Source organism: Tripterygium wilfordii, chromosome 5, assembly GCF_013401445.1.
Source record: "Tripterygium wilfordii isolate XIE 37 chromosome 5, ASM1340144v1, whole genome shotgun sequence".
Lineage (NCBI taxonomy): Eukaryota > Viridiplantae > Streptophyta > Magnoliopsida > Celastrales > Celastraceae > Tripterygium > Tripterygium wilfordii.
Genome location: NC_052236.1, coordinates 860,989 through 888,868, shown reverse-complemented (window position 1 = coordinate 888,868; position 27,880 = coordinate 860,989). Strand labels below are relative to the sequence as shown.

Below are 27,880 nucleotides of genomic sequence, written 5' to 3'. Positions count from 1 at the left end.
ATTAGTGGATCTTGTTCATTGATTGATGTAAGTGTAGGGGCATACAAAACCTTGTGATTGAACCAGAGAGTGACACATCCACCATTGGAATGATTGTGATGTTTTTTATTGGGATCCCTATAACTTCTGATATGTTTATATTTAACAAAACTCTTGACTTTCAAGTTTTAACCCCACCACCAAAACCCCACCTTCTATCCCTTTCATGTGCACATTAGTACTAAACTACTAATCTAAGTTATCTAAACAAACATTGGATTTAGTAATACTTAGCCCATTAAAATATTGCCACTGGATAAGAATGATGTATATAACATTACAAATACTAAGCTACACATGAACTCATTCTTATCCAATGCATTTGTTTTTTTTTTAAATGACAACCACATTATTCAACATTGCCATTTGAAAATTTGTGTGGACCAAATTTTTTAGACGATCTATACATCAATAGCAAAGATGGTTGTTTCGCAATGACGAACCTTCCGACACCTGCAAGAACAAAACGAGAGAGGGCGACCCTTAGTGATTGCAGAGTGTAATGTGTACCTTAGGAGTTAGGTCGACCTTAGCCTCCTTTATATAGGGGTCGGCTGGTGATAAAGATGAAGCATTTCTTTGGCTATTAAGTTTATCCTCCATAACGACGTGGTAAGATCAAACGTCTGATTTGCAATCTTGTTACGTCTTTGGACGTTAAGTTGGGATTTACTTTGGGACAGAGAATTATCTTTTCTTCATGTGACACCTGCTATACTGACTAAACATGACTCATTTTTCTCATCCACATTTTGATATGGGTGTAAACTAGAGCCGTCAAACACATGTGTAGAAATTTCTCACTTGACAACAATATATGTTGGGTCAAAATTCAACGCATAGCCACCAAGATATTATTCTTGGTGCCGATTTACTCTCTCCATGTATGATGGTTGGATGGCATCTTTAATTAACTGTCTTTAGGTGGTTAATTTTTTTGACAACCCAGTAAACAAAACTGAACATTCAAGTAATGCCCAAATTTTTTTTTATATGATATGTAACATTCTAGTGAATGCCAGACTAATGGGTTCTTATTATATGAGAACCGTTGGATCATTAGCTCTTGTGATAATGGGATTCACATCTAAGGTCAATTTTGCTTGCTTGTGACTTGGTTGATATGGTAGGGACAAAAACTTGTGGTCATTAGAGCAACTACAATAATATTTTTTTGTCAGGATAACAAAATGGATTGGGAGACGTGTTTTATTAATCAACAAAACACAAATTCCTATACATTATTCATTTTCATTCAACATGAAAGTCAACAATATTTTATGTCTCCATATTGTCCACAAAAAAATTACACCAAAACATAAAATCTCAATACAACCACATCAACAAAACACGTCTCCTAATATAATCACATCAACAAAACACATATTTCAATATAACCATATCAACAAAATACAAAATTTCATACATTTTTATTGGTTCAGAAAAAAGAGTATCAATTGCAAGTGGTCATACAATTGCCCTTACCCTAGATTGTCCACCCCTATAGAAAGGACAAAACCGCATTAAATTCCAAAAGAAAATAACACGAAGCAGTCAACCTAACTTCATCAAATCATAACATGACACGTGTATGGACAGAGCTTGTGACAGCCACCTGCCGGTCACCGAATTCAGTGTTACACGTGGCATTCTCTCATTAGTTTTTCTTCATCGCACAAAGGTATCTTGCAATTGAGATTTGTGAAAACGGTGAGTTCCAGTTCCAGGCTTATATAAACACACAAGATACAAGCTTGATTGGCAAGAGTGTAAACACCAGACTGAGGCCACAAATCAACATAGAGCGATTAGGTTACTGTCTTTCATCATCTTCTTCTTTTTCCCTTTCTCTGTACTACCCCTCTTCTCTGAATCCCTTTCTGTCGTCGTCTGTCTTTCAACTTTGCAACTTTGGGGTTTGATTTTGAATCAAAAGAGTGATTTCTGTGAAGAAAAAGAAAACCCACCAGGGTGAGTGTCTTTGAAAGCCAGTTGATCCAGAATAGAGATCCGGGTGTTTTTGATTTTTCATTTTACAGGCAAAGCTTGTAGCTTTTTCTATATTCAACTAAGAGGGTTTGTTTTTGGTCCCTCAGAGTTTGGTCTTTGTCTTTTCAAATCTTGAAAAAAACCTCATCTTTTTATCTGGGTTTTTCTTGATTTTGTGCTGGATTTCTTGTTTTAATTTCTTAACAAAGAATATGGCAGCAGCTATTGATGTTTTTAGTAGCAGTACTACTCCTGTTTTTGCAGATCCGTTCAGTGAAGAACTCATGAAAGCACTTGAGCCTTTTATGAAAAGTGCTTCACCTTCACCCTTAAATTCCCCATCTTCTGACCCTTCTTGCTCTTATCCTTCATTCTCCGCTTATCAGTCCAATTGGGTACCTGAATTTTGCTCACAAAGGTACTTGATCCATGACCAAACTCAGGGTCTTGAGCAAACAGGAGGCTCAATTGGGCTCAACCATCTGAACCCTTTACAAATCCTTCAAATCCAAGCTCAATTCCACCTCCAACAACAACAGCAGCAACTATCAGTCTTGGCCAATACATCTCTACTTTCCAATCAAAGGCAGAAACAGAACCTCAGCTACCTTACCCCAAAGCCTGTTCCAATGAAACATGCTGGCACTTCACAAAAGCCTACCAAGCTCTACCGTGGAGTGAGGCAGAGGCATTGGGGCAAATGGGTTGCTGAGATCAGACTCCCTAAGAATCGTTCCCGCCTCTGGCTCGGCACCTTCGATACAGCTGAGGAGGCGGCTTTGGCCTATGATAAGGCCGCTTATAAGCTCAGAGGGGACTTCGCCAGGCTCAATTTCCCTCATCTGAAGCACCGTGGAGCTCATGTTTCTGGTGAATTTGGTGACTACAAGCCTCTCCATTCCTCTGTTGATGCAAAACTCCAAGCGATTTGCCAAAGCTTGGAGAATCAAAAGCAGGGGAAAACAGAGGAGTCTTGTTCTGTCACTAATTCAAAGACAGAGTTGGGATTTGATTATCCATTGAAGGGAGAGTTGAAAAGGGAATATGAGAATTCAGGAGTGGAGAACTCATCTTCATCTGCCACTTCTCCTGATGAGTCGTTGGCGGGTTCTTCTTCGCCTGAATCCGATATCACGTTCTTGGATTTCTCTGAATCACAATGGGATGAGACTGAGAATTTCGGGTTGGAGAAATTTCCTTCAGTAGAGATCGATTGGGCATCTATATAAGTTGTGGTTTTTTCTTTTGGTTAGGTAGTTTGGTGTCATTAGGGGCTTCTGCAATGGAATTTTTGACAGTTGCAGAGGTGCTAGTAGTGTTTGTTTATAAGGTTATGTGAATATGTAATATTTCTCCCACATGGTCTGCTGGTAATTTTTGTCCTTGCTCGGCCATGGGAGAAACATTGTCCATGCAATATATTATTGTACTTTCTGTAAGTTATGTAAGCATGTGTTGATATTAGATTTACATGGTGACTGTCTTCCATTGTTGTCTGATTCTTCCTTCATTTTTAGTGAGCATAAAAGATAAAACTAAAATGTAAGCAAAACGCAGCGGAAACAGGATGAATCAACATATCTCCAGCCGCCATTGATAGTATCAACAATTTAATCCAAGATTTTAGAAGAATTTCATGGTAATACTGCATACAAATCTCTGGTCAATGCATTGAAGCTTGACTTCTAAAAGATTATTGAGTCCACAACCAAAATCATAAATTAATGGAAGCATTTGGTATCTCCCATCACTTTATGAGGTTCTGTGATTTTCTTATCTGCAGCCTTGGCAATCTTATCTTGTCAGAAGCAAGCTTCAGAAAAGAAATCTAATGGCCACCACTACCTCTGCTAAAATATTCTCGTTTTTTCTTCTAAACATGCCAAGACAAAGTTCACACAACAAAACAATAACAAGAAAAGAGACATTTGGGCCAATAACAAACCGGCATTATTTTGCTGATTTCAGTGTTTTTTTTGGCTCAATTATCCTTTGAAATTGACGCATACGATTTCATATAAATCATGTAGGGTACATGGGGCTTACGATTTCACCTAGATTGTGCGTCCATCTCAGCAAAATACTGGGATCCTTAACATTTTCAATAACCGAATCCTTGCAAACCCTGCTGCCCTTCTTTTATACTTGCATATTATTTATCTATGGAATATGTACACACAACTTGTTCATTACAATGTATTACATTCCAAAGCATACCAATAAGACGTTTGAATAAAAAGTGATGTCAATATGCCATCCTAAATGCGTGCATATCAGTATTTAGGATAACTTATCCGGTATAAAAAGCGCTGGGATTCTTGACATTTTCAATAACGAATCCCTGCAAACCCGTTGTGCCTTTCTTTTTTGTACACACAACTTGAACAAGTTGTGTGAATGTGAGTGAAATTTGCATCCCTAAAGCTACCATAGATTCCTTTAGGAGAAAAAGGTCATGAAATCAAGTAAGATATTGCACTTTACAGGTTATATTGATGTGGCATTGTAGGGTACAAACAACTCCAACGTAAGCTAAGAATCAATAATATTCTCTGCTACCATGAACAAAAAGTAAAGAGTCGTTAGTTTAAAGAGCCTCTTACGGTTGAAAATCAACCACACAATTGTTATCAATAAGAAAACAAAAGAGACCATATATAGTGCAGGAAGTGATGATCAATGTTTAGTTATAATTAGAAATTCTAGCCCACTGAATCCAAGTAATCAATAATATTGTTTGTTTTGAGTTTGTCGTGTTAAATAATGACTCATATTAGAAGTATCAACTAGTACCTAACAGCTCTGAGAAAAAGGAAGGTTGTGCGAGAGGGAAGCGTAGAGTCGAACATGATGGTCACTAGTTATTCGTTATTGTCAGTATGATCCAGAGTGCGGGGGCTCCTGATACTATGTTACTGTTGTGAGTTGGTTATTTTTGTATGGGGGTATAATTGTATTTTCGGGTAACTAGATAGATATAAGGGTTGAAAACCCTAGTTGAATGTACTAAGGAATTTCCTATATCAAAAATAGTTGCAAACCCTGAGGATGTAGGCACATTGTCGAACCTTATAAATTTTGTGTTCTTATTCTCTCTTTCTCTTTTCGATTGCTTCTCTATATTGTTATATAATCTGTAATTGTTGGTGAGGAACCTGTTTTGCAACATACCGATTCACTGTGAATACATCTAGTCCACATGACTTTGTATACACCGATTCGAAGTGGATACATCTGATTTCAATCTTCATTAATAGATATGTAAATATCTCCAAATCACTCAATCCAAACACACTATAAGATAACTCCTCTTTCGTGTCCTTTTATTTCTTTTACTAAAGCCCTAAATTCCTCTTTGTTTGTGGGCTTATTTCATAGGCCTTAGACAAATCTTTACTTTTATTTACCAATAATCGGCTCTCCAACTTCTGTCACGTCTCTTCCTTTTATCACTTCTATTACCCTCAATTTGTTAGTCAAGACTCTACTTTTAGCAAATGGCAATTCTGCCCTTTATAATGGGCTGGGCTAACTGGGCCTTAGCGAGCCTCAAATGGACCAAAACAAAGAGCTAGTAGGCTGATTTCTCTGCACAGTTCCAGCTTTCTGTCTCAACTTTGAAACTCTTATAATTTCATAATCTGTAACCCGATTTAGGTAAACTTGACGTTCATACGAAACTTGAGAAGTCTACTTTCTAATCCCACTGAACTCACTGGATTTGGAGATCTGTAGAGAAAGTTCTGGGGGTTCAAAGATCGACACATCAATTGTCTTATTTTAAGCCCATGTTGAATTTATTTGCTCATTCACCTACAAAAACACAAAATAGATCAAAGTGATAGGGAAACATCTAAATATATACAATATTATATCGACTTATCATCTAACTTGCTAAATAACTTATTAAAATGTTTAACTTTGCTAACCTTTTGATTTAAGCTCCGAAAAATATCGAATATAAATCATCAATTACATATCGAAAATTAAACTAATGCAATTCAAACAAAAAAATTACATTGAAACCTGATAATTTTACTCAAATAATACCTTAAAAAACAGACTATTATTTTTGTAAATCGTGTTAATAATTTGAAATATAAAACTATAATTAAGTGTATAATATATCAAATATGTGCAACACACTGGCATTATCACCAATAGGGACATACACGCGGACCATTAGTTGGAGTGGTAAAAATAGTGTTTATCACCTGTTAAATAATTACTTATATTATAAGTATTATCTAGTACCTAAAAACTCTGAGGAAACGGAGCGTACCAGTCAAGATATGGTACGGCATTAGTGATGTGGATTGGTTATTTTTGTATGGAGGGTAAAATTGTATTTTTTTTTTGGTACATTAGTTTGTATAAAACGGTTGAAACCCCTAACCGAATGTATTAAGAAATTTCCTATATGGAAAACAGCCACAAACCCCAAAGACGTAGGCACGTTACCGAAACTCGCAAATCTTGTGTTCTTTTTCTCTCTTTCTTTTTCGATTGCTTCTCTGTATTGTTGTATAATACGTGATTGTCTGTGAGGAACCTATTTTTACAACATCACCCTAATGATGAGGGTTCGAATCCCCTCCTCGTTTTAAAAAATAAAATTCACTAGTAGGGACATAAAGAAGCAACACAAAGAAACTGATTTTGCCCTATCAGGTTTGGCATACTTGTTTGACACAAACTACTTTCTGGTTTCTACAGAGGTAGAGAACCGCGGTATATGCTTAGCCTTCATTTTTGAGAATAGCATCAGAGCAGGGTCAAGGCTTGGGACATGTAGCTGTGCAATTCTTGGTAGTCCTGCATTTATATAACCTCCTTTCATCCTCTGTCAATGCTGCCAATCGAGCCTCCCCGAATTCGTCTCAGGCCGCACCAAACAGACACAAATCTACGTTGTCATTAAAATAGACGACTATCGAATAAATTAACAAAAACTACTTCGGTGATAGTATAGTAATGAATCTCTTTATAGCCAAACCGTATGAACTTGAAAGATTTTAGGTTTGATTCCCATTGGATATTGCTCTTTGTGGCCCAGCACCGGGATTTGACCAACTTATCGTATCGTTAGTTGAGAAATATCTGTACGTTGGAGCCCCAATTTATGTAATAAATTAGCAACAAGGAAATTGGATGACCTGGCACATATCCATCTGTAAGCCTGAAGCAGAGTAGCAGGTCCAATGAACTTCTCAAGGTTCCACCAGTAACATATGAGGCAGAGGAGTAATGAGAGTGGACTTGGTAGTGTTTGGATCAACGGGCTTGAGACATGCTACAGTGTTGAGCCCATCAATGTTCATAGAACATGACCCACAAATACCTTCCCTGCATGACCACCTATATGCCGAGGTTGAATCCTGCTCTGCTTTTATCTTCAGCAACACATCCAAAACCTATACACACCCCACAAATTTTCAGATCCAGAGCTTTTGAACTCTAATTCGTATATTTAATAAATATGTGGATGCGTTTTTGCCAAAGTATTGTCCACTCTTGTAGAGGTGTAAAATGAGTCGACTTGACCCAGCCCGAGCCTGGCACGAAGCCTTCGTGATTGAGCTGGCCCATTTCTTCACGGTTTGCGGGTAGAGCCGGTCCACGACCTCACACATGCATCCCTCCAACTCACACACACTCACATAATTCACATAAATGCTACCCACAAGAATTGAACCCTTGACCATTGAATAGAAATACAAGAATGGGAACAAACTAGACTGACACCCGACCTGTATCTTCGGAGACATCCAATATTCTTTTACTTAAATATAAATAAAAAAAACTTTCTTAAAATTGGGACTAGCAGGTGGCAGGACACATCAACAGGCCGTTCCAGACCTGGATACCTCAGCCTGTGAAGAGGTGTTGGGCCAAGCCTAGCGGGGCACGTTGACCTTGGTCAACTAGCCGTGTTGCCCCGATTCTAGACGGGTTGGGAGCCTTTTGACACCTCTAACTCTAAGATACTTCTATGGACATTCTTAACATTCCCTCAAGATTTTATCTCAGGCCCTACGTTAGAAACCATAACCTCCACTTTGGGAGAGTGAATACTCACATGACCATCTAGTCGTCGGTAGAGATGTGCTCCATAACGGACAATATTAGCGAAAAAACGCACCCATACAATGAAAATGATAAATAGGTACCATGGGCCCACGAAGTAAGGCTTGATTGTGGGATTGTCAGGGTTCCATCTGTAATTCTTGAATTCCTTTCTGAATTGTCTGGTTTTCACGTGAACATAGTCGGATGACTCAACACTTAGCTGTGCAAATTCTTGTCCGATTGGATGGTCTTCAAGAACTGGAAAGTTCTCCTTCTTTGGGTCTGTTGTTCTCCGACGAAGCAAACGAGCCAGTCTGCCGTGACCCTGCCGTAATAAGCGGCTCTTCCACATCTCCTCCGCCTCTCTCTACTCTGTTTCTTTCAGACTTTGCTCTATGGTCTTTAAGACGGTACGTTCTTTGCCTTGCTGGCAAGAGACAGGTGGCAGCATTGCTGACACGTGTTCTCATAGTACAACATGACGAAGGTCAAGTAAGCCGTGAGTTGGGCTGGACCAAATGTCGGCCTCTAAATAGCCAAGAGGCCCAATAGTCAGGCTTTGTGGGCTGATGAGATTTTTTTTTTGAGGAAAAAAAAATTCCATTAACAACAGAAAGAAGAAAGAAGGATTACAAATCCTGACAACGATCCCTTTCGAGTAGGGATGTAATTTCCAATGGATATCCACCCCGCCAAATTGTCTTTCTACCCCCATTCTTAGCCATATGAGCTAAGGAGTAGGCAATAGAATTATCAACGCGAAGAGCATGTTGACAATGAGAAACATTCAACCAACACATTAGAGATTTTCACCTCCCTAATGAAGTGACCCATCTTGAAGTCTGAATAATCATATGAAACCAATGCTTGAACAACAATGATCGAGTCCAATTCAATAGCAAAATCACGATACCCCTCCACCTGTAAACACTGCAGGGCATAATTGACTGCTAGTAGCTCGACGAAAGTAGGATCAACACCCACGCTAACCCTTTCAGACAAACAAATAAGAGGCTCTCCATGACAATTCCTCATGATTGCTCCAATTCCAATCTCATTTTTCCTCTGAAAAAGTGCAGCATCAACATTCAATTTATAAGTTCCCATAGTAGGCACTTGCCAATGATCATTACACCCGGCTGAATATTCTGCATGAGATATTAGACTTTGTTTCACACTACAATTATCTATGAATTCATCAGAAAAATGCCCTCACTTTAGCTGCAATATCTCCCACAACCATACCTTGCGTGGGCTAATGAGATTTACTAGAATACAGTTATAAATTTTTAAATATCAGAATCAGAATCATACCGATCAAGCGATTGGTATATGATATGACCGATTCATATGGTGAAACGGCATAAAGAAAAATTATATATATTGCAGAAGATAAGAGTAAAACCGGTTCAACCTAGTTTTTGACCGGTGCGACTTAGACCCAATTCTTAAATCTAATCGTACCGGTAGATCATTCTATACCCACTTGAATCAGTTTGTCCAATATGATTTTTATAGCTCTATCAAACTTAGGGTTGTTGAAAAAACTATAAAAATCAAATTGATCATCAGACTGATCAATTAATCAGTCATTTTTAAAAAAAGTACTTAGAACCCAACTGATAATCAACTAAAATAAGGATCGACTAATTAATCGACTAAATTTATGTTAAAAAATTATTGAGAAAAAAAAAATTGTACCGACAGTTTACACCCCTAACTAAAATCGTCTTGTATTGGTGAAACAAGATTAAGATGTGTAGTAGCTGTCTGTGCTGCCTACATTTCATCAAACAATTTGGCAACAAAGTCAGTTTGGTTAGTGTCTTGGATCTGGTGCTCATTCAACAGTCAAAGTTATAAACAAACCTCTTTCTCTCTCGCTGTCATGGTCATGGACCACCTGACTGACCAACTCCTCTTCAGAGACTTTAACAAATGTTGACCAAAGATTCAGTACTCCCTTTCACACCGTCCCCCCAAAACGCAGCCAGAGGCCCAGACAGCCTCTTAAATGCCACAGAAAACATACATACATACATATATATATAAGATTGTGTGTATATATGCTTAATTATACCTACTATAATCAACAATATAATATGGTGGGGAGCCTTGTCGCATGAATTAGGGTATGCTCCCTAAGGGATTTTTTGTTTTTGCCTTAAAAGTTGTTAGGTGTTAGCTTTTAATTTGTCAGTTTGATTAGACAATTAAGTGTCTCTGTTATGTGGGGATCGTGGGTGGTTATCCCGATTCCCGCCCAAGACTAGCTCACAAGATGTTGAATTCGAATCTCGTTAAAGGGTAACGGTGTAAAATCTATATATTTTTTGGGTGAAGAAGGTTATAATTGTCATTTTCCCTGTGTATCAAGCCAAGCATTAATGTGTCTTTTTCCCATATCAAATCCATTGATCAAAAAGATATATTCAAGCTAAAAAAAAAAAGCAGCCAAACATTTTGAAGATTTTTTTTAAATAATTAAAATAGGATTTACAACTAACTTTTGGTGCAATTCAAGTTTTTATAAGTCAAAAGAAAAGGGGAAAAAAAAAAGAAAAAGCTCAGTGGTGTCTAATCCTACAAGTCAGCAATGCAAATTAAAAACCTAATTAGATTTTAAGTGATTTGATAACACTTGATTAAGATGGCGGGCCTAAGGATTAAGATGGCCGGCCTAAGTCCGCACGACTTTATTATTTAATTAGTCCGTCACCTATGGTATTTAAATTTAGAAAAGAATTTGGTTTTGTGAGAGAATGAATCTTTATTTATATAACACTTGATTGAATTACATCAAATCGATAAGTAACTTTTAGTGTTTGACACGTATCTTTATAAATTTGAACCCATTATCTCCAAAGTTGACATTATTAACATTGATTTGTGTTGTTTACGTATATTTGTTGTATTCTTCTTTTCCTTTTCTCTGTAGCCAATATAGCTACTTAACATTCTCTAGGGTTAATATGCAGCTGTAATATTGATCTTTAATTGATATGTCCATCTTTATATTTGCTTGGATTATTCTTCACGAGTGGTGAAGAATACATACATACATACATATATATAATAAAACCGGAGAGGAAACCAACTAAAAAGGGCCAAGACAAAAAAAAGACAAAAAAGATTCTTAATTATGAGTGCTCCTGAAGAAATTCTGATTGGGGAATATATTTGGGCAACTATATAATTTAATTAATGCCTATCTTCTGTACATGCATAGTCCCATATCTGTCAATTTTCTTTCTAAAAACATGTATACAAAACCATATATGTATGAATTCTTGTGTGAGGTTCTAAAATGAGATCCTGACTTTTAGGGTTCAAAATATTTTTTGATATTTAAAAATATATATTTGTATTTTGATCGGTTTTACAAAACCCAACGATATTTTTTTGTTCAGAAAAAAAAATAATATTTAACATGAAAAGTGCATGATAATTATGGATTGTTGCATATAAAACAAAATATATTTCATATACATTTCAGGTTGCATTTGATTTTTGTTTCGAACAAAAAAATATATCAGTGGGATCGTAAGACCAATCAAAAATATAAATACATTTTTTCAAATTTTAAAAAATATTTTGAACCTTATTTGGGATCTCATAGGAGAATTTCTTTATATATATATATTTTTTACGAGAAATCACATATCTTTCCCATGTAAATGCAAGTGTTATGCATGCAATATACTAAATTTCTAATATGTGTTGGTTTCTTTAAAAAAAATACAAAGATAAACAAAAAATAATAACTGTTTTAAATAGCTAAAATTATTAATTATGAATAAGAAAAGTAAGGTATGAAAGAAAATCACATCTATCCAACGGTGGTCTATTGCACATCCTTGTATGTTTGATTGATCCACAGCATCTTTGAAAATGATGGAGGTCTTATCAGTCTACATAAATCCTTGTAGAGAAAATTCATCACATACAGTTAAGTCTGACTGGTTTTACATGTGCAACCCTGCAAGAAACCTCAAATAAGACATAAATTAGGTAAGTGATTTTGATTGTAATAATTGCTCATAACATACATTTGGTAAGACTAGGATTAATAAGGGGTTAAGGGCCCCGGCCTACAGTAGAAATCGTTGTAGTTTTAATCAAAAACATTTAATCTATTTCTCAGCATAGAATTCACACAATTTTTTGAAATCGATAAACAGACTAAACCTCGTAACGGAATCGGTCCAAAGTACATTACCGTTAAAAATTGTAACCAATGACATGAATATTAGTATATTACCTATTATTTGTAGGGTTCATTTTGGGTTATTGTTGGGAATTAGGGTTTTGATGAAGAGAAGAATACAATAACCTTAAAACACGTTGATCGATTGAAATGCCTGTAATCATAAACAATCAAAAAGGGTTTAATCCAATAAAAGCAAAGAGTTTTTAGTTTTGATAGTTGCAGCGAACTTATGGTGTTGTTCAACTGATCAATCCATCCATCCAAAAGATAATATATATTTCTAATCTCTTCGCATTACTCATTGACCATATATGTACCTCTGTGTGTATATATATATATGTGTGTGTTTATAGGGATGGCAAAACTCTGTCCGGTTTGGATGATCAAATTTGTCCGATCATGAATAAATCAAGTTTGGACATAAGTTATATGTGCGAAATCTGGGTCCAAACACAAAATTTTTGTCAGGTTTAAAATGGAATCTGGGTCCAAACACAACGGTTTACTTCTCCGGATCCTAAGCTGAATTAGATTATTATCCGATTTACTTGTCCCGATTTAAATCAATATGGGTTTAGTCAATTAAGTAAGTATGATATTCAATCCAGATTAGGGTCCGGACATATAAATATTTCCTAAATTCTTGATGTTGTCTGATCTGAAACCGATCCAGAATCCAATTTTTGCCACCCTATGTGTATGAGATAACTCTTAATAAAAACAGAAGAAAGATCATGATTTTCCATATACACAACAATGACTGAAAGATTCTCTAAGGAACCTCAATTATAACTCAAGATTAATTATGAAAATTTTCTTTCACTGATATTATATCAGAGTTTTCTGACCTGGTCAAAGGCTGAGCCTATGCATGCAATAATAAATGATTAGTTTACTAAATTAATTAATATTAAAAACCAATAATATGCATAGCTAATTGGCTAGTACTTGGACTGTATATATATCATCAAAACTTGGACAAAATAATAATTAAAATAATTAATTTATTTTCAGGTTCAATATTTTTATTGTTTTTTTAAAAGCAATATTGGTGATGGTTGTTATATGTTCTTTTATACCATTCAACAAACCATCTTTCCCTAATTTGGTTGCTTGCCCACCTCATTATTCCCACCCAATAAAAAGAGTGAGTTAAATTGATACCTCAATTATTATTATTATTGGAGATGTTCTCTGGTAAGTATGTCCTTCCTTTTTAAAACTTACGAACTTTTGATTTAAGCCGTTGGATCTTATCAATGATGGAGAATACTCTGATATTTTAAAAAATTATAAAACAACCCCAAACGTTTTCATCTTCCTCACGCGATACCCCCTAACGAATCACTGTCATCTAACCATGCACGTAAGTCGGTTGTCCGGCCACCGTTCGAGACCGTCAACCAATCAAAGTTCTTCCTCGAACTAACATTTGCTCATCCCAACCATCCTACACCAGGAACAAATGTGATATTCATTGGAAATGCTTCTTGAAGCCGCGGGTGCGCCTCACATCAAACCATTCTACTCATCAAACCAATGGCTACCACTTTGTACAATTTCTTACCAAAACGATCACTGAAGAAGGAGGGCTTGAGCTGGACCTACGGGTACCCATTTTGATCGGAATGGTGAGGATCCTAATTTTTTAGTCAACTTTAATCTTAGTTATTCATCAAATCCAACGGCATAAATAAAACAACCATAAATTTTTAAGAAATAAGGACCTACTTACTAGAGAACATTATTATTTTAAAACAAGTACCTTAAACCTCATATCTTTTTTTTTCCCATTTTCACACTGGTGAATCAAAACCACAACCTCCACTTACTTTGACCATCACCACCTATCTCCTCTCTCTCATACCCCACCCACCCTGATCTTTTGAGAGAAACTGCAAACAAAAGAAGTTCTCTTTTTTTTCTCTCTTTACCATGAAGAGTAAACCCTAAATTCACCCTCAAAAAGAAAAAGAAAAGAAAAGAAGAAGCTATAGTACAACAAAAGTGGGAGGGAGAGTTAAAAGGACCTTTCACTTATGCAACCATCAATTTCATCAGCTCTGTCTCTCTCTGTTTATTCCCTTCTTTACACACTATACTATACCCACAAAGAAGGGGAAGGAAAAAGATAAAAGCAAAGCCAAACACTGTCTTCTTTGCAGATCACAGAGCTTTAAAGACCACTTAGGAGGTACTTTCTTCTTCCAGAAAGATCTCAATCTCTCTCTCTTTAATGGGTCTGACTGCATAAGTAAGCAAAATCTCTCTGCAAAAAAACCCATTTCTCTCTCTTTCCATATCAATGTCTTTTGCCCTTTTTGATTGAAGAGAAAAATTAATGGATTCCGGGAATAGTGGTGGTAGTATGCAGTCCTCCAGTGGTGGAGACGACGAGTACGATTCACGCGCCACCGACTCTTGTATTTCTGCTTTCTTCAATTCCAACAATCAGCAGCCGCAGCAGCCGCCACATCACCACCTCCAACGACAAACCCACTCTTATTCTTCAATGTTTGACCCGCTATCCAACTTTTTCGACCCGTTATCAAGATCGGCACAACCGCCACCGTCATTCGCAAGCACGAATTCGCTACTCAATCTTGATATGGTCTGGTCCAGGGCCTTAAGATCCGAACCCGATCTTGGAGGATTTACGGCCTCGTCATCGTCACCGACCCAACAGTTTCTCACGGACCAATCACAGAGCAGAGTCGCCTTTCCGTCCAATATGCCGATCCCACATCGACCGGAAAATGCCCCAAATAATGATCATTCCACCGCTAACAACAACACTGGCGGCGGCACAAATATGGTCCGGAACCCGAAGAAGAGATCCAGAGCTTCAAGACGTGCACCGACAACTGTACTGACAACAGACACCACTAATTTCAGAGCCATGGTTCAGGAATTCACTGGAATCCCTGCTCCACCATTCACGTCTTCACCTTTTCCCAGAACAACCAGACTTGATTTGTTTGGTGCTTCTTCATCTTCTTCTTCACCTCTTCCTCCTTATCTTTTGAGACCTTTTGCACAAAAACTGCAACCAGTACTCCCTTCATTTCTCTCTCCCTCCTCCTCCTCTTCTTCTTCTGCCATTGCTTCTGCTACTGAATTAACTAACATCAACAACATCAATTCCAGTAACATCAACATGCAATTGCAAAACCCAGTTTACAATTTCCAATCTTTCCTCAATCAAGCCCCTCCCAAGTATAACCCACTATCGAATTCAGCTATTCTTGGGACCAAACAACAGGAATCCTTGCAAATTAACCAGTCAAATGATGATTCACATCTCAAGATGGGTGTTTTGGAGGAGTTTGGTTTGAGTACTACAGCTTTGCCAAGGAGAGAGATTAGTAATGGAGACCCTGCAAACTGGGGTACTCGGGATGGAATGGGATCAAGGGAGGGCGATCGTCATCATCAACATCAAGGTCTGTTAAGGTCCATCAATGGTGGAAACTACAATAACCCAGAAAGAGTAGCTAATAATTCTAATGGGAAACTAAACTACTCGGGTGGTTCAGGTTCTTCAGCCTCGGATTTTCATGGTGAGAAAGGCGCTGATGATCAAAACGTGGCTACAAGAACTAATGAAGGTATGGTGGAATCATGGATTTGCTCTTCGGATTAGTAATCATATTGATAGATAGTACTCAACCCCTCTACAGCACGCATGAAACAGAATCTATGTTAATTAACCATGACTTTTTTTTTAATTCTCTTTATGATATGTACACAAATATCATGTATGGCTTTGTTTTTCCAATCACATTTTCATCTCTAATTTATGATCATGATGATATGGTTGGTATTTCAATTATCTCAGTTGTTGGTATCTCAATTATTCTAGCTGTTGAGTTATACGTACATGATTTTATGTATATCATGTGAGACATCTAGTGCTCACAAATTCACTTGGATTATGTGCTTTCAACTCAGAAATTTGTATAACCGGAATACCATATATATATATATAATATAATATAATATATGTCTTTTCGATCTTTAGTTTACATTTGTGTGTAGAGAATATGAAACAAAGAAGAAAATCCCATCAAAAACAGTGTTCTTTCCATCCTCGTCTCTTATGTTCTTTGATCTTCATCTTCTCTAGGTTTGAGGTTTGAAGATTTTAGTGGTCATTTTTGTTTCAAAGAATCACATGGTGTTGTTGTTTTGTCTGGTTCGTTTTATTATCATCTTAATTAATACATATTTGACATTACGTTTTATTATTATTATTATTTATTCTGATTATAAAAAAAATTCTTGTTTGGATGATTGGGAGTGATTGATGGAGAGATTTTGGGAATCTTTGGCAGCCGCAATCGTGGTTTAGTAGAAAATTCAATTAGCTCTTCTCTTCTTCATGCATGTGTGTCTGGTGTCTTATTCTTTTAAGATTGATTTTATAAGTCCAGAGATGCCCCATTATTTATGCCAGACCATTATAATGATACCCCATTAAAACACATGTTAAACCTTTGAATTATACAATAATAAAATTACTCACTAGTTCATCTTTGTGAAGTATTTTGTACAACAGACAAACAGGGTTTGGCTTTCCTTGATAGCAATAATTCAGGAATCGTTTTTAGGTATTAGTGAGTGTACTAGTGAGTGGTGACTCGGGAGATGTTGGGGTCTATTCTCACTTGAAGTAATACTTTTCTAATCATGTATTGGGTTTTGACCTTATTTATTTTGTCGTCGGGTGACAAATTTCTGTGCATGCATGTGGACTAGACTATGACTTGAGTTCAAATTAATATCGGATGTCCAAAAGACAAACTTGTATGATTTCATTATAGGATGTGGTTCTCGGTTTAAAAAAGAAGTGAGCATCAATATCTTTTAGCTTGAAAACTAGGTGGAATGACTAGGGTTTCAAACACGTGGGTTATCTTGTAATCTCAAGTCAGTATCTTTCTTTCTCTCTATGATCTATCCAACTAGAGCTTCGACGTGTAAGTTGCTTAGCCTTATACGTGAACATGCATGAACAATATTTGTCTGCGGAGATTGTTCTTGATCCAACAAAAACAATATGTAATATGTTCATAGTTACAAGGATTGAAATTGATAATCTCTATCAATTCCACTCGTAACGTATATAATGTAACTCGTCTTGCTTTTCTTACAAGGTATTCTTGTCCTGCCATGATAGTTAGGCATAAGAACCCTAGTTAACTATATATCAAACATAAATGAAAGGTTTGCTGGCAAAAACATATATAAACGAACGGGTTAGTTTTTTATGGCATCTTTATAAGTTTCCCTTAATAGATTTCTTAAAATACAGAGAAAATGTCATTGTTCTCAAATATACAATTTTCATATCCAACAAATATTCTATTAGATTGCTTATCATATTTTTAATACCTCAAGTGGGTTCACCTAGTTAAGTTAACTATATATCATACATAAATGAAAGGGTTTGCTCGAAAAAACATATATAAACGAACGGGTTAGTTTTTTATGACATCTTTCTCAGTTTCCCTTGATAGATTCTTTAAAATACAGAGAAAATGTCATTGTTCTTAAGTATACAGTCCAACAAACATTCTATTAGATTACCTATCATATTTTTAATACCTCGAATGGGTTCTCCTAGTTAGGTATAAGAACCCTAGTTAAGTTAACTATATATCAAACATAAATGAAAGAGTTTGCTTACAAAGACATAAATGAAAGGGTTATTTCTTTTTTTTAGCCTAAAAGTAATTTGTAAAGCAAATGTGTTACAAAAGAGCCTCATTTCCCGCCAAAAGTGCATTGACATTTGACATGGTCACATAGGACAAGTTCATAATATTCCAATATTATTTCAAATTTTTGTGAAAGTAAGAGAAAAAGTCAGGGCAGGGCACTCCTCTGAAATTGTTATCATTATTAAAGTAGATATCATTATATATACATACATATATATATATCTAATTAATCTTTTGCATGAAAGGGTTTTTGATATATCTAAAAAGTTTATCATCTTTTCCCACATCCCCTTTGATTGATAGATCATGATCTTTTTCACTTCAAATATACACCCCATCTTTGATTTTTTTTTTTTTTGAATCATTAACCATTTCATTTCAAATCTCTGCCTTTCTTTTCTAAACAAAAAATCAATTTAAAGAAATGATGAGCATGGGATTTTGGGAGATTTTATAAGAGGCCAGGCCCTTCAAAATATTGCTGTGGTGGTGGCCCATGCATATATACCAATTTAATTTGCTGTTTTGCAATGATGGCTCCTCCATCACTAAGCAGTACACTCCAATACTCCATCCACACACACACACACAAACACACACACATCTATTGTCAAAGGTTGATACAGTAGGTATGGCAAAGGCATCTCTCTGGTTACTTTTGAAACAGGTTTCTATTAATTCAAACCATATATATATATATATGTAGATCTAGTTGCAATGTAAGCATGGCTAGGTCTAAGTTATCTACAAAGATAACTTTCACACCAATGGTGATTGTAAAGTGAAGACTAAGATAGTTTAACTGCTGCAACCCAAATTAAAATGTAGAGTCAATTGGTTAATTACTTATTGTTAGTTTCAGTTGGTGAAGAAGAAATATTTGATAGAAACCATAATGAAAGTGGACTAGCTAAAGGTTAGTTGATTGGTTCTTGGGTTAATACTAGTGCAAACCAGTGTCCATGTGTAAAGGTTATTGTAGGCTTTTTGATAAACCCATCCCAATCTATCCCATTCCATCCCTACCTAATACTAGTAGTCCCCATTACTTGTATACCCCTAACGCACAACCGAAAGGGATATAAGGTAGAAACTACGTCGATACCTAATTGTGGCTTTGCCTTTGAATTGTGTTAGCAGTATAAAACAACTGTCGCCCCGAAGATAAAATAACTCAGGATCTCCTTGTAAGGTGATCTCTACACACAAGAACACAAAAATTGTTGCACTAATTTTGTCTTTCTCAATCGTATGAGCTAGAGAGGCTTTTCCGTATTTTTATAATAAAAAATACTAGAACGAATGTTTCCCTTAAAATCTGAACGACGTGATCCCTCAAAATTGTCGTAACGTTTTGTTTCAATGAAAATAGGAAAATACATTTAAATATAAACACCAACATTTCGTTTCAAGGTTTCTAATGACTCACAGCTCTATTTAAACAAAAATAATGAAACCCTAAAAAACAATATATTATCAAGAAGTATTAATAATAAAATTTAAAAATAAAAACGGGTGGCACTTAATTAGTGAGGTGGGTAATCAACTAAGAAATCTAGATACCATTTTAGGCCCAGCAAAATCTGTACAGTGAAAGTTCTTTGGAATATGAACCAATCACCTCTTCCCCCACAAGGCCTAATTATTTTCCCACCAAAACTAATCAAAAAGAAACCAATCATCACTTTCTTAGAGAGGAATCAAAAGAAATTAGTAATTAGAAGTGGAGTTTGATGGTAACTCCTAATGATTCAAATGCCACTTCCTTGGATTTTCACATAATGGGTGGGATGTGAATTTTCATAAAAACCCAAGTTGTCTGCCACTATATTGTCAAACAGATGGCATATGCATACATGTCCCTCTTCAATGTTTCCTACCCTTATAAAATTATATTATTAACCCACAGATTTTAAAGTAGCTAGGGGTCACACTTTCAATTGCTCCTATCAGTGAAAAACCCTCATAAATAATGACAATTATTAATGCTATCTAGTTTGTGGGTATTGCATGTTCTAATACCCATTATTGTGTAATTTGACATTATTTTCATACTGGGTTTCGGCCTAGAACTTCACTTGCCTATGTAGTTTGCGGGTATTCTATGTGTCCCGTGGGTTTACCATTAATGTGGAGTCCGATAGATTGTGCTTTCGGTGAGTTACCTTGTCACCAAAAACAAAAGTAATGATAAACCCCAACTGTTTGTGAGTCAGTTTGGTAATTAGTACAATTCTTTTTATTACTGGTAATTAAGGTAATGACAAATCCCAAACAAAAAATCATTGGTTTATACGACTAAGTTAACTGTTTGAACCTCTAAGCGCATGTGGAAGAGAGGTTGCAGGTTCTAACACCTATTTTGATGTAATTTGTCGTTATTTCCACGCTAGGCTTTGGCCTAGGAATTCACCGATCCGTGATTCGTAAGTATTACATGTGACCCGTGAATTTACCATTATGATAAAGTCTGACGTATTGTACTTTCGGTGGATTACCTCGTCACCAAAAACAGAAGTAATGACAAACCCCAACTGTTTGTGAGTGAGGGTACATACCCACTAATTTGACTCTCTGTATAAAAAAAATCCACTAATGTGTTCTTGTGAAGTGTGAAGCTCAAAGGAAGTGGGATTTTGTTGCCACCAAAAAGCTCACAACAGTGTGGGGTTGACATTGCAAGTGCAAAGTAGAGACAAATGGGGAGGAAGATTGGGTGCTCTGCAAATTAAATCAGACGATGTGCTAACTCTCTCATTATTGTTTGCAACTTTGCATCGTTTCTCATAAAATAATGAGATTATGGAAATGGAGTCAGCCCTGGATCCCCACATCAATTTACTTGGGTCCCAACCCTATTTTCTTAGAAATTTACGCACGTTTGTATGTAGATAATGCTTGAGAGTTGGAACCCACCACTACTTTTTTCTCCCTCCTCCCTTCTGCCGTTCAATGTAGATAATGTAGGATTCCTCATATGACTTGGCCCATTGATTGGGATGGTAAAACAAAAGATGGGTTGCCCTAGCTCCAAGGCGGAGCCAGGAATTGAGATTGAGAGTTATTAAAAGTTGATGGGATGCGGGGGCATTGTCTCCGGAAAATTTGTTTTAGGGCTATTTACAATGTTATATATATTTAAAATAATATTATTGATGTACGTACATCTTGATATTTGATGACATAAAATAACATAAAACGTTAGTATAAATAAATATTGTAATTGATGAAAATTAATCAAAGACCAAGTAAGACAAAATAATATGTAAATATATAATTAGGACACATAAATATTATTATGTATTATTGTTTAATATTAACAAAAATAGAATGAGTAATTTCAAGGTTACTATTATTACGTATTGTTCATTATTATTAGGTAATAAATAAAAATAAACTTTTCAAATATTATACTCTAAATAAACAAACATATAGATATACACACTCAATAAAGAATATACACAAAAAGATTTATATACATATGTACAGCCTAGTGTAGCCCCTCTCTCTCCGGCTCTCCGCCCTTGTCTAGCTATGCTGTAGAAACTGCTATAACTCCATTATATATGGGGCTCAAGTTTTTATTTTATTATTTTGAAAAATTATATTTATATTTTGATTGATTTTATGAATTCAATGATGCATTTAAACAAAAATAAAATTCACATAAAATATTTTTGGTTTATATATGATGGTTCATAATTGTCATGGACTTTTCATATTGAATTTTTTTTTATGAACAGAGAAATATCATTAGATTCGTAAAATCGATCAAAACACAAAGATGGTACATTCCATAAGTCTACAATTCTAGTCTCACTCTCCTTCCCCTTGCCCACAATTTGCCTTATTTAAAGTTCCAAAATGATATGTGTCCATAATTTTTGTGTCCATAATTGTCCATAATCTAGGTGGCATGAGGAGAAGTGCGGGGGACCATTTAATACAAAATGACCCCCCACACTTCTCCTAATGCCACCTAAATTATGAACATGTAATGTTTCCGTTTAAAGTTCCCTTACAACGTAGTAACTATTTCATTACTTTCATGCTAGAAGGGTTTCCTATCATATAACCGTTAGTTACTCCAACAGCAAGACAAAAACAAAGGAAATAAGGGTTCTGTTTGGTAGAGTGGAAAGATTGATTTTTAATGCTAACGAAAATGCTGTAGAAAAAAAAAACTGAGCTTAAAGCTGTGGAATATGCTGTGAGGTGTTTGGTGAACTAAAAATTGATGTTAGCGGAAATGCTGTTGAATTAAAGTATTATAATATTAGATTTTATGATTTTTATTATTAAATTTAATCTAATAAATATAATTTTTATTAAAATTTATTTTAAGCATAGTTATTTTTATTAATAAAACTAATAAAATAATTATTTTATTAAATATAAAGATTTTATAATAATTAATTATTTTTATTAACCTTACATTTAATTTAATAAATAAAATTTACTAATAAAATTAATGTTAAGTATAAAATTTAAATAATAAAATATATTTTAATTATTAAATGTGTTACTAATTTAAGTATACATTGTTAAATATTTTTATATAAAAATTAAGATATTTATCTGTATTATAATTACTGATTTAGAATTATAATTATTAATTTAAAAGTATATTTTATTTGTATTTTTAAATTGTAATTATTTTATTTCAATATTAAATTTACTGTTATAATAATTATAAATGCATAAATATAATTAATTTATAATTTTTATTAAAATATAATTATATTTAAATCATTAAATAATAATACTTTATATAAAAAATATGGGACCCACACATTAAAAAAATTTTAAAAATAAAAGCTGCAGCTTTTTGGCGTGTTGCACGGGAGCTTCTTTTGCGTCTTGCGCCAGCGGATCCGTTGGCTATTTTTGTCTGTTTGGCATGGTGGAGCCGGTTTGCAGCTCTGCGGGCGGCTCCAAAAGCTGGAAATTAAGCATAAGAAATTAGGAGGAAAGAGTGGATGATTGCCATATGTAGGAAGATATGGAATTTTGGGTGAGTCAACAGATTTTGATTAGATGGAACCTCGACACTTTCGGTGATTCACTTTCCAACATATTTATTTGAGTGTTGCTTCTTGAATCATGCTTTCTATTTGGGAGAATAGTATCACAATTCTGATACGTACCATGATGGAAATCGAAGCCCAAACATATGAAATGATATTGTTCATTCTGGGTCATAAATCTACATGGATTTGTTCTTTAAGGGCCGTCCCCGATGATTTTTTTGTCTTGAGAACGCATCAATGGTGTGGTAAGAGGTGTTGGAACTTAAGATTTTACTTATATACTACTTGGTTATATTATGTCAATCCGAATGTGGAATATAGTTTCACCGTAACAATTTACTAGGAAGAGCATAGTTATAGTTATACCAAAACATGAGATGACGTGTCATGATGAATGATGATGTCATGATGATAACAAATGAACCATATGGCTGGCCTACACTCTACGCTCCAGCGCTGGGCCCATGTGGGCTTTGGGCTGTCTATTTTAAGTGCAGGCCTAATGGGCCTTTCATAAAATTGACTTAAGACCGGATCCGGATCCATTCATTTTTAAGGGATCATCATATACGGGGCTCTCATTTTTAAGAAACTGTACTCGGTGCAGAAGTTGGATGTTTGAATTGGTTCCGCTCGTGAAAATACATCGTTTGCGCTGACAAAAAATGACAGATTTTAGCTTCGAACTCACTGCAGTGTGTAGTGATACTATAATGTACCGCTTAGTTAAATATTTTCTTGTCCGAAACACACACGGTATTTTCAAGCCAATAGCGGTGCATTTGACAAATGCAAATACATTGTTAAACGCACCCTATGTTTTTCAAGAGATGACTAGATTTGATGGTTCGATGACTTTGAAACTCTTAATAAGCATTTTCTCTCCAATTGTAGAAATCATTGTAGCCATTGTTTAGTTAATCGACTCGTGCCGCAAGTTCGACCACAAAAATCACAAACCGGAGAAGATGTCAGTATTTTTGTAGCAAAAAACATCGATATTTAGGGATGACAGTTCGTATCTGACGAGATCAGTCTTGACCCATGCGGATTTTCCCTGGTCCGATAATGGGATGGGGACAAAGAAGCCCAGTCCTCATACGGGGATGGGTCAGCCTCCCAACCCGCCCCAACTATTAATATTCTTATATATATATATATGTGTGTGTATGTATATACCTAAATTTTCAAGATTTTTTATAATATGGATAAATATTTATATTTAGAAGCATATATTAATTTGAAATTGTTATTAAAAATCAAAGAAACAAAGTTAAATTGATTGAAAAGAAATATGTAAATTGATGTTTATTATTATTTTGTATAATAGAAGTTGATTTGTTGGATTAAGTAGGTTGATGTTGATTAATTAAATTAAAAATATTTATTTGTTGGAGTATACATGTTTATTTCATTATTGGTATATTAATGGTAATGTTGAACCATGTCGAGTAGGGTCGGATTGGTGTAGGCCTTTGATTGGAGAGGAAACTCGTGGGAACCCATGAGTTTTAGCGGGGCAGGGACGAGATGTAAATGTTGTCCCAACATACGTGGTGAGGCTGCCATGATCCGTCGCCGCCCAGCCACGTTGCCATCTCCATCGGCATTGGGCTAAAAATGGTATTTTCTGTCCCTTTCTCGTTTAGGTTTGTAAGTTATAACTTACTTAAAATAGTAAATAAAGACAAATCAGAATTTCACAATCATCAAATCTATCTCCAACACCGTTCTATGGGTTCCACCTCCAAGTACCGAGAATCCAAGTAGATCAGACCGCTACATCACAGGCCCTCACGGTCTGAAAAACACACTCTGCTATCTGCATTCCAGGTCAAGTGGGTCTCCTCTCTCTTCTAGGCAAAGATAAAGACAGAGCGTCCTCTGTTCTTCCATCTGAGAGAGACACAGATTCTTCACAGAAACAGGCAATGAAGTCAGAGACGTTGACGCTTGTGTTGGTGAATCTGGCGGGGATTATGGAGAGAGCAGACGAGTCATTGCTACCCCGGGTCTACAAGGAGGTTGGTGCTGCTCTTCACACGGACCCAACTGGGTTGGGTTCACTAACTCTGTATCGATCCGTTGTGCAAACTGCTTGCTACCCACTTGCGGCATACTTTTCTGTTCATCACAATCGCGCCAATGTCATTGCCGTTGGTGCCATTCTCTGGGCTGCAGCAACTTTTCTTGTCGCCGTCTCCTCTACTTTCTTCCAGGTATGTTTTAGCTCTAAAATTTCTCTTGTTTTAATATGTTAATTGTTTGTAACAATGTGTCTGAGATGTCTTGAGTGTTGGTGACACCGTCGATCTTGTCGGTTTTGTCGTGATTTTAAATCTTTGATTTGGCTGAGGGCAGATCTATTCCTCACATGTTATGGGATTTGTGGGGGGGAGCTGGTTCAAGATGATTGTAATTAGTTTAAATGCTATCTGGGTTATTGATGACAGGTTGAATGTTTATTGAGCTGATTTAAGGCATGTCTATATATGAACTCAAGATCAATCAAAGAGTAAAGTGTATAGAATGATAGAAAGAAGTAAAAAATTCACAAGTGTAATTAGGTGAACACTGGTGTCTAAAATGAGTAGTAATGTAGGTTAAATGAAATGTAATAGAGACCGGCATATCAGAAATCTCAACTCACTCAAATCAACAATCCGCTTTGGGTTTACCGGTTCACTGTGGATATATCAGGTTCGCACGGTTTTGTTTCTCTGGGCCGTTTCACTTAACGAAATTTGAGCTTAGTAAATGCCTTTGTTGATTTGGAGAAGCTTGAGCTTTTTCTTTCAGCGATGTGAGATTATTAGTCTAACATGGCATAAACTTGTTTTGGAACTATGGAATTAGCCTTCGTGTGGAAAGGGAATAAGATTAATGCACTTCCTCATTTATTAAAGTTCAAGTAGTCTTAGTTTTCTAGGGTTCTTAATGAATCATCTCAATTGTCCAGATGGTTTCATTTGTTACAATCTGAACTTTTCTTTACTAAATTAAGCAAAATCAAATAAACATATGGAATGTCGAACTCATCATTTGCATTATCGATTCATTTGGCTAATCAGATGGCAGTTTCAAGAGGTTTGAATGGGATTGGACTAGCCCTAGTCACACCAGCCATTCAGTCCCTTGTTGCTGATTCAACTGATGAGAGCAATCGTGGTATGGCATTCGGATGGCTACAACTAACAGGAAACCTTGGTTCCATCCTTGGTGGGTTTTGTTCTGTCCTTATAGCCTCACAATCCTTCATGGGTATTCCTGGTTGGAGAATTGCTTTCCATCTCGTTGGAATAGTTAGTGTTATAGTTGGTCTTTTGGTCCATATCTTTGCTAAAGACCCTCACTTTTCTGATCGTAGATCTATGGAGAAAACTCCACGGCAGCCATTTTCAGATGAATTGAAGGACTTACTGAAGGAAGCAAAATCAGTCATAAATATACCTTCTTTCCAAATAATTGTGGCTCAGGGGGTCATGGTCATCGGAACATTCCCCGGATCAGCTTGGTCATTTGCCACAATGTGGTGTTGGATATTTTCAAATAATTAAATATTTTTCACATGGAAGTTTAAAGTAGTATTTTGCATTGAAGAGACACAACCAATGAATACAAAACTACTTGGAAGTTATTTGTCTTAAACAGTTTTTCTTTTTTATTCAAATTGAAAAGGTGCTTAGGCAATGGTTGAATATCTATATAATAACATTACCACAACCATTCTAGATATGAAAAAGATACATCATCAAGAGTTACCATAAAGAGTGTTCTTGGGTTGCTTTGAATAGTGCATTTTCAAAGATCAACCACAAACTAGAAAACTTCATTGTATCCTAAAGGCATTTTCTCGTATACCCGGTGCACTTGTGATACCTATCAAAGGGAGAGAAATTTGTCTAAAAGAAAGCGATTACACACCTTGAAGTTGTTCTAATTTTTCATCTTCTATTACCTCCATTAACATATAACTTTTCCAACAATTTTTAGACAAATTTTCTTTTCTGTTGAAATGGAGGGTTCTGTTTCTCAATCCATTAGAGTTATGAATCAAGATCTTGTTTGCCTTGATCGTTTTGATGGCCAAAATTTTACAAGGTGGCAAGAGAAGATGTTGTTTTTCCTCACCACTCTCAAATTGGCTTACATCATTGGTGACGATGCGGAGCAAATTGCTGAACCATCAGACAAAGATACCGAAGAAATGGTGAACAAACGATGCAAATGGAAGGAGGATGAATTTCTATGTCGAGGCCACACACTCAATGCTCTCTCCAACTCAGTGTATAGCGCACATCGTACCATATCGACCGCCAAAGAATTGTGGGCAGCATTAGAGAACAAATACCGCATTGAAGAGGCAAGTAATCGTAAGTTTTTAATTGGGAATTATGTTGATTTTAAAATGACTAATGATAAGTCAGTTCTTGCACAAGTACGTGAACTTCAACTTATTGTTAGTGATCTTAAAAATGCTGAAATTACTCTTGGAGAATATTTTCAAGTAGGGGTGATTATTGCTAAATTACCTTCTTCTTGGAATGGCTACAAGAAGAAACTTAAGCATGATAAGAAAAATCATACTTTAGAATCTCTACTTCGACACCTTCGCATAGAAGAAGACTCTCGCATCCGTGAGAAAAGTGATGAGTTAGTGGAGAATCATCATTCAAAGGCAAATATGGTTGAGGAAGATAAGTCCAACGCCAAACTTAAGCCTAAGAATGATAAGAAATTCAAGAAGCAAAGTGCCAAAAACAAGAAGAAAGGAAATTGTTTTTTCTGCAACAAGCCGGGCCATCATATTCGTGATTGTC

General features: G+C 35.8%; 3 protein-coding genes and 1 pseudogene across 3 annotated transcripts; 3 read left to right on the top strand and 1 right to left on the bottom strand.

Annotated features, from left to right (window-relative positions):
• Positions 1-1,794: 1,794 nt before the first annotated feature.
• LOC119998834 (ethylene-responsive transcription factor RAP2-4-like) lies at positions 1,795-3,519 on the top strand. Its single transcript, XM_038846282.1, has one exon. The coding sequence runs from the start codon at positions 2,241-2,243 to the stop codon at positions 3,255-3,257; it is 1,017 nt and encodes a 338-aa protein (XP_038702210.1). The 5' UTR covers positions 1,795-2,240; the 3' UTR covers positions 3,258-3,519.
• A 3,284-nt stretch (positions 3,520-6,803) lies between these two features.
• LOC119999111 lies at positions 6,804-8,449 on the bottom strand (annotated as a pseudogene).
• Positions 8,450-14,143: 5,694 nt separating this feature from the next.
• Positions 14,144-16,240, top strand: LOC119998076 (probable serine/threonine-protein kinase DDB_G0278665). The gene has a single exon (XM_038845281.1). It carries the CDS (start codon positions 14,649-14,651, stop codon positions 15,948-15,950), a length of 1,302 nt encoding a protein of 433 aa, XP_038701209.1. The 5' UTR covers positions 14,144-14,648; the 3' UTR covers positions 15,951-16,240.
• Positions 16,241-24,644: 8,404 nt separating this feature from the next.
• Positions 24,645-26,757, top strand: LOC119999110. Its single transcript, XM_038846631.1, has 3 exons — positions 24,645-25,279; positions 26,132-26,592; positions 26,739-26,757. Exons 1-3 carry the CDS (start codon positions 24,992-24,994, stop codon positions 26,755-26,757), a joined length of 768 nt encoding a protein of 255 aa, XP_038702559.1. The 5' UTR covers positions 24,645-24,991.
• Positions 26,758-27,880: the final 1,123 nt, after the last annotated feature.

What these genes read in the sequence shown, in the direction of transcription:
- LOC119999110 (XM_038846631.1), top strand. Translation starts at nt 24,992, where the DNA reads ATGAAGTCAGAGACGTTGACGCTTGTGTTGGTGAATCTGGCGGGGATT. An exon ending in TCTCCTCTACTTTCTTCCAG is followed by an intron (nt 25,280 to 26,131) that starts GTATGTTTTAGC and finishes TTGGCTAATCAG; the next exon opens with ATGGCAGTTTCAAGAGGTTT.
- LOC119998076 (XM_038845281.1), top strand. Translation starts at nt 14,649, where the DNA reads ATGGATTCCGGGAATAGTGGTGGTAGTATGCAGTCCTCCAGTGGTGGA.
- LOC119998834 (XM_038846282.1), top strand. Translation starts at nt 2,241, where the DNA reads ATGGCAGCAGCTATTGATGTTTTTAGTAGCAGTACTACTCCTGTTTTT.